At 39.4% G+C, this 14,848-nt stretch overlaps 1 protein-coding gene across 1 annotated transcript; it reads right to left on the bottom strand.

The window, feature by feature from the left end:
* Positions 1-541: 541 nt before the first annotated feature.
* LOC104590786 (pyruvate dehydrogenase E1 component subunit beta-like) lies at positions 542-12,933 on the bottom strand. The gene is made up of 4 exons (XM_010249528.3): positions 12,615-12,933; positions 12,361-12,467; positions 12,212-12,258; positions 542-1,695 (listed from the first exon to the last, which is right to left on the bottom strand). Exons 1-4 carry the CDS (start codon positions 12,715-12,717, stop codon positions 723-725), a joined length of 1,230 nt encoding a protein of 409 aa, XP_010247830.1. The 5' UTR covers positions 12,718-12,933; the 3' UTR covers positions 542-722.
* Positions 12,934-14,848: the final 1,915 nt, after the last annotated feature.

Genomic DNA, 14,848 nt, shown 5'->3' with positions numbered 1-14,848 from the left:
GAATCCGACACGTTCTGGGTCTGGTTCCCAGGTCAAACGGTCCGACCGTTCAAACCAAACAGACAGTCCATTATGATAAAAAATAAAAAATAATAAAAAAGTAAAAAATGGTCAAAACCATTGTCCGGGTTGATGGGTCAATGGTTCAACCACCTGGGTCAGCAATTTGGTGGCCAAATCAATGATTTTTGGCCAAAAAGCAGTTCTAGGCTAAAATGGAACTGGTCAGGTGACCGTTTCTGATTTTTCCGGTCCAACCATCCGAACCTGTCTGGTTTTGAAAACATTGCTTATAACTTACAGAGATGAGAGATCCGAATAAGACCTCAATATGATGGGACCAAAGTTTCTGAACCCAGACCCTGCTAACTCTGGTTAAAAACACAAGAATTTAGTCTTCATGCCCTGGTCTAAGCATGATACCTAGTTAACTTCCCTTTATGTCCTGCCTCAAGCATTAGATCCTCATCCATTGGAGTATTATATGTTTCTTTCCTAGATTAAAACCTAAAAATTATTTTTCATACTTGGGTTTTTAGAGTTTATTCTAAAGAATAGCCTGTAAGTAATAATAGGTTAAAAGCACAAAATCTACAAGAATACGTGAAACTGATAAAAGCAATGTCATGAGAAAAAAACAAGAAAAAAACTGCAGATAAAGAAAAATGTTGGTTTGGAAGTAAAAAAATAACTTCTAAAACTGAATCTTGGTGCCACTGATGCTACTGACATAGCTGCTCTACTGCAGTCACAATCTGGGCAGGCTGAACGACAGTCCATTCCTCCAATGTCCCAGCATATGGGGTTGGCACATCCTGTGATGAGAGACAAGCAATTGGAGCATCCAAGTAATCATGGAAATTCTCATTGATGGCCGCCGTGAGGCTTGCACCAATCCCACCTGTCCGCATGCACTCTTCCACAATCAGCACACGGTGTGTCTTCTTTACTGAATTTCCTATTGTGTATAGATCAAACGGTTTCAATGACCTGATATCAATAACCTCAGGATCATATCCCTTGTTTACTAGCGTCTTTGCTGCCTGCATGACATGGTACCTCATGCGGGAGTAGGTTAGAATTGTTATATGTTCACCAGGTCTCACCATCTCAGCCTCCTCCAGTGACAGAACATACTCCTCATCTGGGATCTTCTCCTTAAGGTTATAGAGAAGCACATGCTCAAACAATATCACTGGATTTTCACTCCGGATGGCCGCCTTCATCAAGCCCTTGGCATTGTAAGGAGTTGAGCAGGCAACCATTTGGATCCCAGGTATTGACTGGAAATATGACTCCAGTCTTTGTGAATGCTCTGCCCCAAGTTGACGTCCAACCCCTCCAGGCCCACGGATGACAATTGGGATTTTGAATTGACCACCTGAGGTGTAGTGGAGCATGCCACAATTGTTGGAAATCTGATTGAATGCCAGAAGAAGGAAGCCCATGTTCATGCCCTCAACTATTGGCCTGAGGCCTGTCATGGCAGCCCCAACAGCCATACCCGTGAAGGAATTCTCAGCAATGGGAGTGTCCAGCACCCTGAGATCCCCATACTTCTTGGCCAGGCCCTTAGTGGCCTTGTACGAACCTCCATAGTGTCCCACATCTTCCCCCATGACACACACTCGGGGATCTCTGTCCATTTCTTCTTCTAGACCTTCTCGAAGGGCTTCAAACAGCAAGATCTCATGCCTAGTGATACAAAACAAAAAAAAACCAATCATCATATCATCTAGCTGACATACACAATGAACCAGTTTTTCGTAGTTAAAGTTTCTCATGAATCATAGAAGAAATAAGAAATGCATAATTTGAAGGAATTTAACCACAATCGGGTAAGGGCCATTACCCAATAATGGTCCCAGATAAACAGGGTCTTGGGAAAGAATTGATGGTCAGCAAATATCTCAACAAAATCAAGATAAACCCCTAGTCAAGGTTCAAAGTATTAATACTCTCTACACACCCATTTTTGTGTATCAAGAGTTTATATTGAGCAAAACTCTATTTTTTTATCTTTTCATTTGGTAATTTGACAGGGCCCTTGTCACATCATTGATTACTGTTTCAAATAGTTGAAAATTGAAATGATGTAAATACTCTTATTTAGCATATTGATCACTCTGAAAACCGATTCATATCTGTTGATACACACCAATGCGTTTCAATATTTTGAATCTTACTCCTAGTACATGCCAAAACCAGGGAGGATCTTCACCAAGGATATGCCTTTTGGATCCCAGTCCCAAGCTTGACAAGTTAGAAGAGTCAATGGATCATCACTGCCAAATTCATTTCCCAATAGCTTTGGTTTCTCTTAAGTGGGACATTAAGGGATTCTACCAATCCTTCCCTTGACTCCATGTTGTCCAGACTCCCACCTAATACTGAACATGAGACTCCAAATAAATCTTGGAGATGATTATATCCACAGTCCACACACTTGACTCATAGAATCATCTCACTACATTGCTATCCCAAATATTGCAATGGAGGAGCAAGGAGAGGAAAGTGTGGTAGTATTGAGGTTTTAGGTAGAGAAGAGAAGTGAAACTGGGGAAATTTTGGATTAGACCAAAGGAGGAACAGTTGCTGATCTCTCCCTAAAGAGGGGTAAGAAAACAAAAAAAAAAAAAAAAATTCAAAGAACTTGCAAATTTGAAAGTCTATTTTAGGAAGGATGGGGGAGGAGAGAAAAGGTAAAAGAAAGAAGAGTGAAGTGGAAATTAGCTTGTGGTGTGTCTTATGATAAAGATGAGAACCACTGGAAAAAGGAGAGAAAGAGAGGGGAACAATAAGTTGGTGGAGAAAGTGGTAGGGTCCTTATAAACATTATTAACAAAGATTCTTTGTTGGAATGTGTGGGGTTAGGGAATGCTAAAAAGAGGACAATCAGGAATGTCATGAGAAAAGAGAAACCAAAATGTAGTGCTGTTACAGGAAACAAAACACTCTGAGGTGAACAGAAGATGGATAAGGAGTATATGGGGTAGTAGAGGGTTGAGATGGTCCTATGCCCCATCCTAGGATGCTTTTGGAGGAGTACTTACAATAAAGAAAAAAGAAGAATTGGATTGTCAAGAGGAATTAATTGGGAAATTTTTAGTTTTGGTAAAAATGAAAAAGGAGTGATGGAAGGGAATGGGTATTAACAAATGTGTATGGCCCTAACTCATATAGAGACAGAGACCTTTTCTGGGAGGGGCCAAGGTGTATGAGAGGTGACTTCAATGTTATAAGATACACAAGTAAAAAAAATAATCCAACTCAAGGCATAAGCACAAGTATGAGAAAATTTAATGCTTTGGTAAAGTCCTTGGAACTAAGAGAACCCCCCCTTGTTGCAAGCTACTTTTACTTGGTCTAATTTTGCGGAAGTACCAATGTGCTATATAAATCATGATTTAAAATGTCCCTAATTTCCCCAATGAACACTACCAACACCATGTGGAGTACACAAGATAGTTTCCATGGCATATTTCCATTAACACTTCCATGGGTAGCAATATGAAATTTTACTACAATCAACATATTCCCCAATGAACACTACCAGCACTACGTGGAGTACAAGAAAAAAGGGCAGCACAGTGCAAGAGGCTCCCACCAATGCAGGATCTAGTGAGGGACACATTGTACACAGCCTTACCTCTGCACATACAGAGAGGTTGTTTCCAAGATTTGAACCTTAGTCACCCATGTTGCAATGGAGCAACCCAACAGTGGCACCAAGGCCCACCCTCATTATGTGGGGTACAAGAGAAGAGATAGCATTAACATAAGTTGGTGACAATACTGTAGATATGTGGAATAACAATGTTTTTTTTTTTTATAAATTATGTGGAATAACAATGTTATTGCCTGCCTAACTTACATAATTACCACTTTGAGCTAGCTCAATGTTCATTTCAAACATGAAGTTAAATATTAGTTTTTGTTTGTGTAATAGATTCTTTGGCTGGTCTATTACAACCATTTACATTTTCTCTGAGTTTAAATTGTGCTTTAACTCATTCTACAATGAAGTTTCAAATCTTAAGGTTTACAGGACGGATTTAGAATGTATTCTTTTGTCTATAACCTTAGTTTCTTAGCTTTGTTTAATGATTTGGAACAAGATAATAATTTAAAAAGGTGTGCCTACACTTCTTTTATCATTTTATAAAATATCATTCTATATTTTGCATATTTTACAATGCTTCCACCATGTCTATAATTTGTACAATATTTCCAACATTTTCGACATGTTTCACATATTCGGACGATCAACATTTCCATTAACACCAACATTTTAAACCTTGCTCTAAATTGGATATATTCATTTTCTCAATAGACTGGGAGGATCTATGGGGAAATTTAGTCTTAAGCACTACCCAAAGTGACCTCAGATCATTGTCCCCTTTGTCTTGATCAAGAGACTTACCTAGGGGGCCCCACCCCCTTCAGATTTGAAAATGTGGTTGGAAGACTCAAAATTTATTGAAAAAATAAAAGAGCGGTGGGTGGACAATGGAATCAATGTCAATAATAGGGGGTGAGATTCATTAAGAAATTGAAGAAATTGAAAGAAGGGATTAAAGAGTTAAACAAAGAAGAATTTGGAAGATTAGAAGACTTAAACAACAGAATGAAAAAAGAACAGAGGAGCTTGATCTTAAGTGTATTAAAGAGGAGATAACAGAGAGGTGGAGGCGGCTAAAGGTGGAGTTAGAAGAGATAGCAAGGAAGAAATTTCTTGTAGACAAAAATCAAGGTTTGGTAATACGTAATACAAAGTTCTTTCACTCCCTAGCAAATGGGACAAGGATGTTAGGAGCTCAGAACCAACAGCCAAACCAATAATACAACACGTGTATTCTAGAAGGAAGAAGAAAGGAGCAACGTCAGAAAATTCAATTGCAAAAGAGATGTAACTACCAAGTCTTGATCTTGATGTAATGCTTTGTACATTATCTTAATGGGATGAGGTTTGTTGACTGTAAGCAGTAAACTGCACTTCTAGTGTGCCCTTCTCTTTGTTGTTCACTTTCGTTTGTAAGTCTTGCTAATGTAAACTTTTTATGTTCAAATACGTTTTTTCTGATTTATAAAGCACCGTTTTTATAAATACTGTTCTGCTATTCTACTTCATGCATAGAATATTGTTTTTCATATAGTTCTTCATACCTCTTATATTAGAGCTCTTCTGTTTGACTTCATCCCATTTGGTATCAGAGCCATTGATCCAACGTTCCTTTAAACCCTTGAGCTAATGATCCACGGTTACCCTAAGTTTTGAGCCTTTCGGTCCATATTTCTTCTATAACCTTTTATGTCATTAGACCGTAAGATTAGAATTTAAATCTGCAAACTTTAGAAATATCTTCTGCTCAGATACTACCTAGAACCTTGGCTAGAACCCAAAGACTACAACCTCCTCAGAGATTTCACTTGGCTAGAACCCAAGTTGGATAGACTAGTCACCTACCAATTCCACTAAGGCTAGAACCCTTGAACCGAGGTCGAAGTCGCATTAGACTGAGCAAAGTTAAGGAAAGGCCGTTGAAGTTGACTAAATCATTTTATAGGGAATTCTGATAATATGTCAAAAAGAATAAGTGAACAACTCATAAATCTTAAGTGTAAAACATTATATGATTTTAGATGGTATAAGGATGTATTTCTGTCCGAAGTACATAGGCTAACTAATTCAAAAGAAGCCTATTGGAAAGAACAATTTATTTCAGGCCTTCCCCCATTGTTCACTGAAAAGGTCAGGAACCACCTCAGAAGTCTAGGAGAAGGGAGAATCGAATAATACCCATTATACGCTTGAGTATCTAATCCAGATAGTAAAGCAGATAGGACTGGACTTATGCAATGACTTACGCCTAAAAAGGCAGATCAAAAGAGAGAAAACTAACTCCAAAAAAGAGTTAGGAGATTTCTGCTACTAGTTGGGGTAGGTCCTGAACCTGGCAGTGCTAAACCAGCACATGAAAGGAGAAAATCCAAATTTCACAAAAGAAAACCTGAGAGAAAAGAAAGAAAATTGAAATCCTCCAAAAATAAAAGAGACTATAAGACCACCACTTGCTTTAAGTGTGGAAAAAAGGGTTATTTTGCTAACAAATGCTTTAAAACCTATAAAAGTTAATGAATTAGGTGAATCTGTAAGAGAGGTTACCTTTGAAGAAGAAAGAGAAAGAGAAACCTCTACCTCTACCTCACCAGAAGAGTGTTGTGACAACCAAGGTCTCTGTACATGTAAATATGAAACTAGTACAGAAGATGATTCAAACAGTATTAATATGATCTCTCTAGAAGAAGAACATTTATTAGAAATACTAGAGGATATTCCTGATGAGGAAACCAAGAAAAGGCATTTACTTATGGCAATACATAGTAGATAAAAGAATAAAAAACAAAAATCTAAAAAAGATTTGTTTAAAAAAGAAAATATAATATTGTACAATGAAATTATCAAAAAGGCTCAAGAAACCTCCTCTTGGCCCCCTACCTTGATAGACCTAAAGCAAGAGGTTTGCAATCTCAAAAACGAAGTTAAATCCCTGAAAGAAAGAATTAATATATTAGAATCTTATAAAGATTCTATACACCAAGAAGGATCTAGCAAATCTTCAGAAATAGGAAGTATAGAACCCGCTGCATTTGTGGGAGAGGATGAAGAATTCGTATATTCAATTGAAGAGGTAAAATACCAAAAGTGGTACTCAAAAATAACCATTAAGATTAAAAATTTTAGTTTCTCAGTTATAGCCTTAATTGATTCAGGTGCAAATGTAAACTGTATTAGGGAAGGAATTGTGCCTTCCAAATACTTTGAAAAAACTTCCCAACAAGTAAATGCCGTTGAGGGAAGGAAGTTGGAAGTTAAATACAAAATCCCTGTTGCCCATATCTGTAACCAAGGAACCTGCTTAAAAACCACGTTTCTTATGGTCAGAAACCTTAGGCAAGATATCATATTAGGAACACCCTTCCTATTATCAATTCTTCCGTACCAAATAGATTCTGTAGGAATTACTACCACTATAGGTGAAATAGTCATCACCTACAAATTCTGCCAAAAGCTGAAAACAACTATAAATACTTTAAGGGAAGATTTGAAAAATAAAGTCAAATTTATTTCTAAATTGAAATCAGAAATAAAAGAAAAACAATTGGTTAAATCCTTGGAAGATCCAAGAACACAATCAGAAATAGCAAAGTTCCAAACAAGATTGGAAAAAGAAATATGCGCTGAAATTCCCAGTGCATTCTGGCATAAGAAAAGGCATGTGGTAAGTCTTCCTTATGAAGAAGGATACAATGAAGCAAAGATCCCCACTAAAGCCAGACCAATCCAGATGAATAGTAGACTATTAAAAATCTGCAAGAAGGAAATCAAACAATTCTTAGCAAAAAGTCTAATTAGACCAAGTAAATCCCCTTGGAGCTGTCCAACGTTTTATGTAGAAAACACAGCAGAAATAGAAAGAGTACCAAGGCTAATGATTAACTATAAACCACTCAACAAAGCCTTGAGGTTGATTAGATATTCATCCCTAATAAGCAAGACCTAATAAACAAGTTATATGATGCAGAGATATTTTCTAAATTTGACCTAAAATCAGGTTATTGGAAAATCCAAATAAATGAAAAAGATAGATATAAAACAGCTTTTTACAGTTCCTTTTGGGCACTATGAAATGTTATGCCCTTCGGATTAAAAAATGCTTCATTTGAATTCTAGAGAATTATGAATGAAATTTCTATTCCCTATACTCAATTCATTATAGTCTATATAGACGATGTATTGGTATACTCTCCATCTTTGAAATCCCACTGGAAACACTTGAATATATTTCTAAAAATCATGAGAGAAAATGGCTTAGCTGCATCAGCCAAGAAGGCGAAACTGTTTCAAACAGAAGTAAGATTTTTGGGATATCAAATATCCAAAGGGAAAATAGCACCTGTTAAGGATAAAACCCAACTCCAAAGATTTCTAGTTAGTCTTAACTATGTAGCAGACTACTACGAAGACCTAGCTAGGGACTGACAGCTACTTCAAAAGAGACTAAAGAAAAGTCCTCCGGAGTGGAATGATTAGTTCACTCAAACAGTGAGAAGAATAAAGCAGAGGGTAAAAACCCCTCTGTGTCTCAACATCCCTCATCCAGAGATCCCCAAGATTGTAGAAACTGATGCTAGTGAAATTGGATATGGAGAAATCCTAAAGCAACATAGGAATGGAAAAGATGAAATCATCTGGTTTACTTTTGGTACCTGAAATGAAACCCAAAAAAATATTCTATTGTTAAAAAAGAAGTGCTAAGCATTGTTTTATGCATCTCAAAATTTCAAGGAGATTTGATAAATCAGCATTTTACTTTGCAAATTGATTGTAAATCTGCAAAAGAGATTTTGGAAAAAATATGTCAAAATTTTGGTTTCAAAACAAATTTTTGCCCGAAGGCAAGCTATTTTATCTATATTTGACTTCAAAATTAAATATATTAAAAGATCTGATAATGCTTTGCCAAATTTCTTGACCAGAGAATTCCTTCAAGGACATCTAATTAAAGATGGCTAGCATGAGACAAGATCTCCCTCCAAGTCCTAATCAAAGGCTATTAGACAATGTATGTCCTTAGCTCCAATCAGGTTGATGTACTTATTGTCATTTATTTTAAATGAATAAAGTGCATAATTGATTCATGTTATTATGGTGTGTTTCTGTGTAATACCCTTAAACTGAGCACTTATGAGACTCGTGTTAATTTAGAATCTTCACAGCCGTTGGATAGATCTGAGGAGATTTATCCTGCCAAGGCAGACACTGATGTGCCGCTAAGTTGGTCGGGTGGCTTGTCTCAGCTGCCAGGGTGAGACCTGAGGTACATGTAGTGTGGGTTTTCTTGAAACCCTAAACCGAACCAAATTCCAGTATTGCCCTGGACCTTGGAGATAAATGGGCAAAACTGGAATGTTACACCTGACCCCTGAACTCGATTATGGTACTACACTAGGTGTCAGAATGGGCTGTCTTTGATATGCCAATCAGTGAGATCCTTAGAGGGGGTCAAAACCTGGGTATGTTGGGACAGTCCGAGAATTCACCTGAGTGGGTGATCATAGTGACAGGATCAGCCCCTTTGTCGGACAAAGTGAATGACCAGGGAATGCACTCTCTCTGATGGAAACCTAAACTGCCAGCAGTGGATTTCAAATGTGTTTGAAATTTGTTTTGCAAAATATGTTTATATAGAGACATACATATATATTATAGTTTCAAATTGTTTGCAAAGGTTTTATTTCCTGGGATCCATGTGAGTAGAGAATGCAGCATTGTACCTTGCAGCCAAGGGAGATGTCCTCTCTTGTCGGGCAATGTTTGATCGTTAAGGGCTAAGAGGTTAAGTGTAAGACCATTGAGGGTAATGCCTGATGGGCTAATCTTGCATCTACCCACAGTCCTTAAGTTTTCATAAGGTGGTTGGACCCAATGACCATTTAGTGTAAATGTTGGGCCCATTAAGAGCCCATGGTGATGGATTCAGGGGTTCACTGTGTTTAGTCAATACATGTTGTTGGACAGTTTTTGTATGCCCTTAGCTTCAATCAGTTTTGATGTACTTTTGATATTTAATGTAAATAAATGAAGTACATGTTTGATTCATGTTGTGTGGTATACTTCTGTGTAAATAAATGAAATACATGTTTGATATTTAATGTTTGATTCAAGGGGTTCACTAGGCTCTCCAGTGAATTCGGCCAAGCCTTGTAACAAAGGCTGGGCCGAACCCATGTGGCTGGTGTGTAGATCAATGCTTGGGTCCCACGCCATACAAAGAAGCCCAACTGGGCAGCAGGTTGAAAGACTTTTGAGCACTTGATTCTTATTGGGCCTAAAGCCCATTTCGAATTGGGCTGATTTGATCAGTCATTATTAGGGGCGGATCTGAGACTAGGATGAGCCCAAAAGCTTATCTAATTTGTAGATAAGATTAAGAAGAGTCCTACTCCAAATATAGATTTGGATAAGGGCAACTCTTGATATGATCAGGAGATTTTTCTTAATCATTAAGCAACTGGAGGAAACCCTATTCGAATTACAAGAATCCGAACCCTAGGGAACACACAGAACACTCTGCAAGTTTTGAGATAGGATCTCAGAAACCCTAGAGAAGAAAAGCAATTCGCCACCTTCTTCTCTAGCTTCCTCCTGTTGCAGCGGCCACCATCTATTGCAGTTCGATTTCTCTATCAGAGAAAGATCAAGAAAAGTTCTTGATATCAGTCTTTGCTGAAAGGCTGATTCAGTTCGGTGCTCATTGCTTCCAAAGGATTCTTGTGAAGGATTCAGTGTGTAGGACGCACTCTGTTGGTTCTATTCCACAGTTGTTGTGTCATCTTCAGCAGGAACGGATCTTGGTGTCTTCTTTGGGCGTGAACACCAACTTTGAGAGATATTATTTCTCTGAATCAGGTATAATCACTCCCTTCTCTTTTGGTCCAGATCTGATTCGGTTCTGGTTCAAGTAGGATCCTTGAATCTTAATTCTAAAACAGGGAATGCGATTCCCAGTTGGAAGGTAGGTAGAAAATTTTTGAAATTCGCCCACCCATTCCGCAACCTTTTTGGCGTCCATACGATGGATTCTACAATCCCTTTCACATGCACATGCCTAGATCATTTTATATGCAAACAATGAATTGAATACTTGCCTATTTGAAGGGATGTCCAAGAAAGGGGATGTTGTATTCTAATCGTGGGCATCTGAATGTAGAGGCCTATTCTAATGCTAATTGGGTAGGTTCTATTGATGATAGGCGGTCTACTTCTGACCATTGTACCTTGGTGGGTGGTAATGTTGTATCTTGGAGAAGCAAGAAGCAATCAATTGTGGATCAATCTAATGTAGAGGCAGAGTACAGAGCTATGGCACATGGTGTCTCAAAATTGTTGTGACTGAAGAACTCGTTGACAGAAATGGGAGTGCAGATTGATACTCCAATGATATTATATTATGACAATCAAGTTGCCATAAACATAGCCCACAATCCTATATAACATGATCATACAAAACATATAGAGGTTGATCGACATTTCATTAGAGAAAGAGTAGCCAGTTAAAATATTTGTCTACCTTATGTGAGGTCTAAAGATCAGTTGGTTGATTGTCTTACTAAAGGTGTTTCCAAATGAAAGCTCGACAACAATTATAACAAGCTAGGCATGATAAATATCTATGCTCAGCTTGAGGGGGAGAATTAAGAGTGTGAGGGCATTTCTGTCCTTTTATGAATATTTGTATTTGGGCACCTATTCAAGGGCACCTTTGTTATTTTGCTTGTGAAGTAAAATGATCTCTTGGTGTGAACAGTAACACACCAAGCATTCTCCACACTTCCTTCTTCTTCTTCTTCTTCTTCTTCTTCTTCTCAACATCTCTAAACCTTCCAACTTGATGAAATCAAGCATTTCAATCCAACCTACAGTTAACCCCCAAAATAAAACTGCAAAGAATTCGGGCCAGCCAATCGAAGTTTTTGTAACAACTTATTTAAATCTACTATTGCACAATGAAGAGGCCAACAACAAATTTCTTCCTGAACTAAGGCATGAAAACTTCTCGTCCTTACGGCTGCATCTGGAAGCGTGTAAAACGTCATCGATGTAAAAGCCCATCGATGACATTTCACACTGAACTGTTTGAAAATGTGAACCGTTAAGCATAGAAAAACGTGCTTATTGATGTAGTGTTACATCGATTTTATCGATGTAGTTTTTACATTGATAATTGATGTAAAACCTCATCATAAGGGACGTTGTACTTTGATTTATGATGTAAAACTCCACTCCATCCAAACGTAGACAAATCTGAACTGGAGTGGAGTTTTACATCGATCTTGATTTACACTCCAAACAAACACAAGACTAAACCGGTGGTGAGGTTTTACACCGATTCCAAACGCAGCACAATGCAATCGGACCAACTGACAGCTGTAACTACAATAAACAAATCCAATAACACAGTTTGTTGTCACAGTAGGACTCATCATCATCATCATCATCTCAGCCTCACCCCAACTATATGGGGTCGGCTGTTGTCACAGCAGGACTAACCAAACAAAAGAAGAAATTCAGGTCTTCACAGCAAGAATCAAAATAATAGAACAGTCAAAAGATGCATGGACATAACCAACCAAAAAAAAAGTTTACCCTCCGATCTTAGATGCTGCAGAAGCCGTAGACTTATCTGTTTTGGCCTAAACAAGAAATAATTTAAAAAAGAAAAACACCATCAATAAGAAAGCCCCAGTTTTTATAAAATCCAAAGGAAATGCTAGACAGAGTAGTAGATGTTTAACTGCAACTGCGTTAGTAACCAATCTACTAGCGCTGCGAGCTCTAGCATTAGAAGCAAAAACTGCCAACCTTCTATCAGATCTGTCAACCAGAAAACCTCCCTTCCTCTCTGAAACCCATAACAAAAGCACATTTTAATCCCGCCGAATAAATAGATAAAAAAGGAACCGTAACTTCTAGAGATATTTGAACCTCTATACCCATCAGAATCAGAAGTGCCAAAACAATAGATGGATATAGAGAGAGAGAATCAGACCTAGAAGAAATTTGACGGTGGGGAGCTGAGCTCCCTTGGAATCGAAAGCAGCGGACGATGAGAGAGCTGCTGTTGCTACGACTCCCTGCAACATCACTGCCATTTACAAATGAGAAAGGGAGAAAGAGGAAGAGAAGAGGAGAAGAGGCGAATTGAGATCTTATAGACGAAAGGGAGAGTTGAAGAGAAGTGCTGAAGGGGCGGAGAGACTTAGGGGAGTAAGGAGGAGGCGTTGGATGCCCGTACACTGTTGTGTCCCTCTCTTATGTTATTAACTTGCTATAACGCCTTCCTCTTCCCAATCAAAACCGGTGACAGTCCACTGAACTTTGTTTGACCCCCCGCACTTTTATATTCTAGCAATTTACCCCTGACTCATGGGGTTAAAATTATTAAATTACCCTTTTAAGATTCTATGATGGCAATGATAATGAAATTAACCAATAAAGCACAAATCATTCTCAACACATCCTCACGATAACCTTTTTTGTTGAAAGAAAGTGAGAGAAACGTGTAAGATTTAAGATTTTAGAAAAAAAAAACCTAAATCAAAAGAACAAAATTGTCTTGTAAAATAATATGCGGATATTTTGGGGTTTTAAAACGTTTAATGGAATACCCGAATACTAAACTGAGGACAAGGGCAAAATGTCAAAAATTCAGAGGGTCATTGTAGCAAAACAAAGTACAGGGTTGTTATTAAATTACCCATATAGATTTTGATGGTAATGAATAATGATAATGAAATTAACCACTAAAGCACACATCATTCTAAGGATATCCTCGAGACAACCTTCTAGAAAGTGAGAAAAACATATAAGCTCAGTTTGAAAAGAAATATAAATGCAAATATGTAAAGCGCAAAACCTTATATTTTATATTATTTTGTATGTACTTATATTGTATATATTTACATTTGTACTTGATGCAACAGTTTCTGGTCACGTACCAATTTTTTATTTTTTGGCTAAGTACCTCATCATTTGACCTGCTCCCAGGAGAGGATGGTGGAACTCCCTGGTGGTGAACTGTCTGGGGGAGAGTTATGTCGAGCTACCCGAGCTATGCCGAGCTGGGGAGAGCTATGCCGAGCTGCCCGAGCTATGCCGAGCTGGAGAGAGCTATGCCGAGCTCTCTAATGGCGAATGCCGAGCTGGAGAAAGCTATGTCGAGCTCCCTGATGGCGAACTGCCCGGGGGAGAGCTATGCTGAGCTCCCTGGTGGACTCGTCATTTGACATGCTCCTAGGCGGCTTGTAACTCAGAGGATGGTGGAGCTCCCTAGTGTAGTGTGACCCGACTGCCCTCTGCATGAGGTGATCTCCTCTCCTCTGTAGGCGGCGGGAGTTGAGGGACCTGCAAGAACTCCATCTTTTCCTCCTCTTTGTAGGCGGCAAGAGTTGAGGGACCTACAAGAACTCCATCTTTTCCTCCTCTTTGTAGGCGGTGGGAGCTGAGGAACCTGCGAGAACTGAACCAGGGGGCCCGGTGGTATTTACCCGACGGGGACTCTCCGATGCCTAAGTTAGCACTCTAGTTGTAGAGGGCTTGAAGATGATATTAGAGGAATGAGAGAGCTAGAGAGCAGGGATTACCTCCATTTTTTCATTCTCTCCCCTTTGTCTTTGGGGGTTGGAGTCCTTATATAGCGGTGTCCTGTCAAATCAGGCGTAACAACCTCTGTCAAGTCAGGCGTAACCGCCTTTGTCTCTCTGTCGCAGCCGTTACTGCCAGAGCTGAGGTGGCGGGTGCAGGCGGCTACTACAGAGTACGACTCTGCCAGTCAAGGGACAACTCTCAGGGCTAGCAGGCATGGCGCCGCCTAGCGAGAGACGTGGGCGCAAGTCTCCGAATCTATCAAGTACGGTTGTCGGGCAGGAGATCTTCCTGCGATATGCCAAGTTGCCCCTAAGTGGCAAGCTACCTATGCCGAGTTACCTGTAAGTGCCGAGCTGCCCCTAAGTGGCGAGCTCTTCGTAAGACGCTAGGCTGCCTGCGGAGTGGCCAGCTGCCTATGCCGAGCTGCCCCTAAGTGGCGAGCTCTTTGTAAGACGCCAGGCTACCTGCGGAGTGGTCAGCTGCCTGTAGCGAGTTGCCTATGCCGAGCTACCCCTAGCTTCCTGAGCTCCCCGAGCTATGCCGAGCTGCCCCTAGCTCCCCAGAGCTGCTTGTGGCGAGCTCTACTGAGCTACCTGTGGCGAGCCATGCTGAGCTGTCTATAAGTGGCAAGATGTG

Source organism: Nelumbo nucifera, chromosome 3 (assembly GCF_055504915.1).
Source record: "Nelumbo nucifera cultivar China Antique chromosome 3, China Antique-T2T, whole genome shotgun sequence".
NCBI classification, from domain to species: domain Eukaryota; kingdom Viridiplantae; phylum Streptophyta; class Magnoliopsida; order Proteales; family Nelumbonaceae; genus Nelumbo; species Nelumbo nucifera.
The sequence above is the reverse complement of the archived record's forward strand: the minus strand, read 5'-3'. Positions and strand labels throughout refer to the sequence as shown.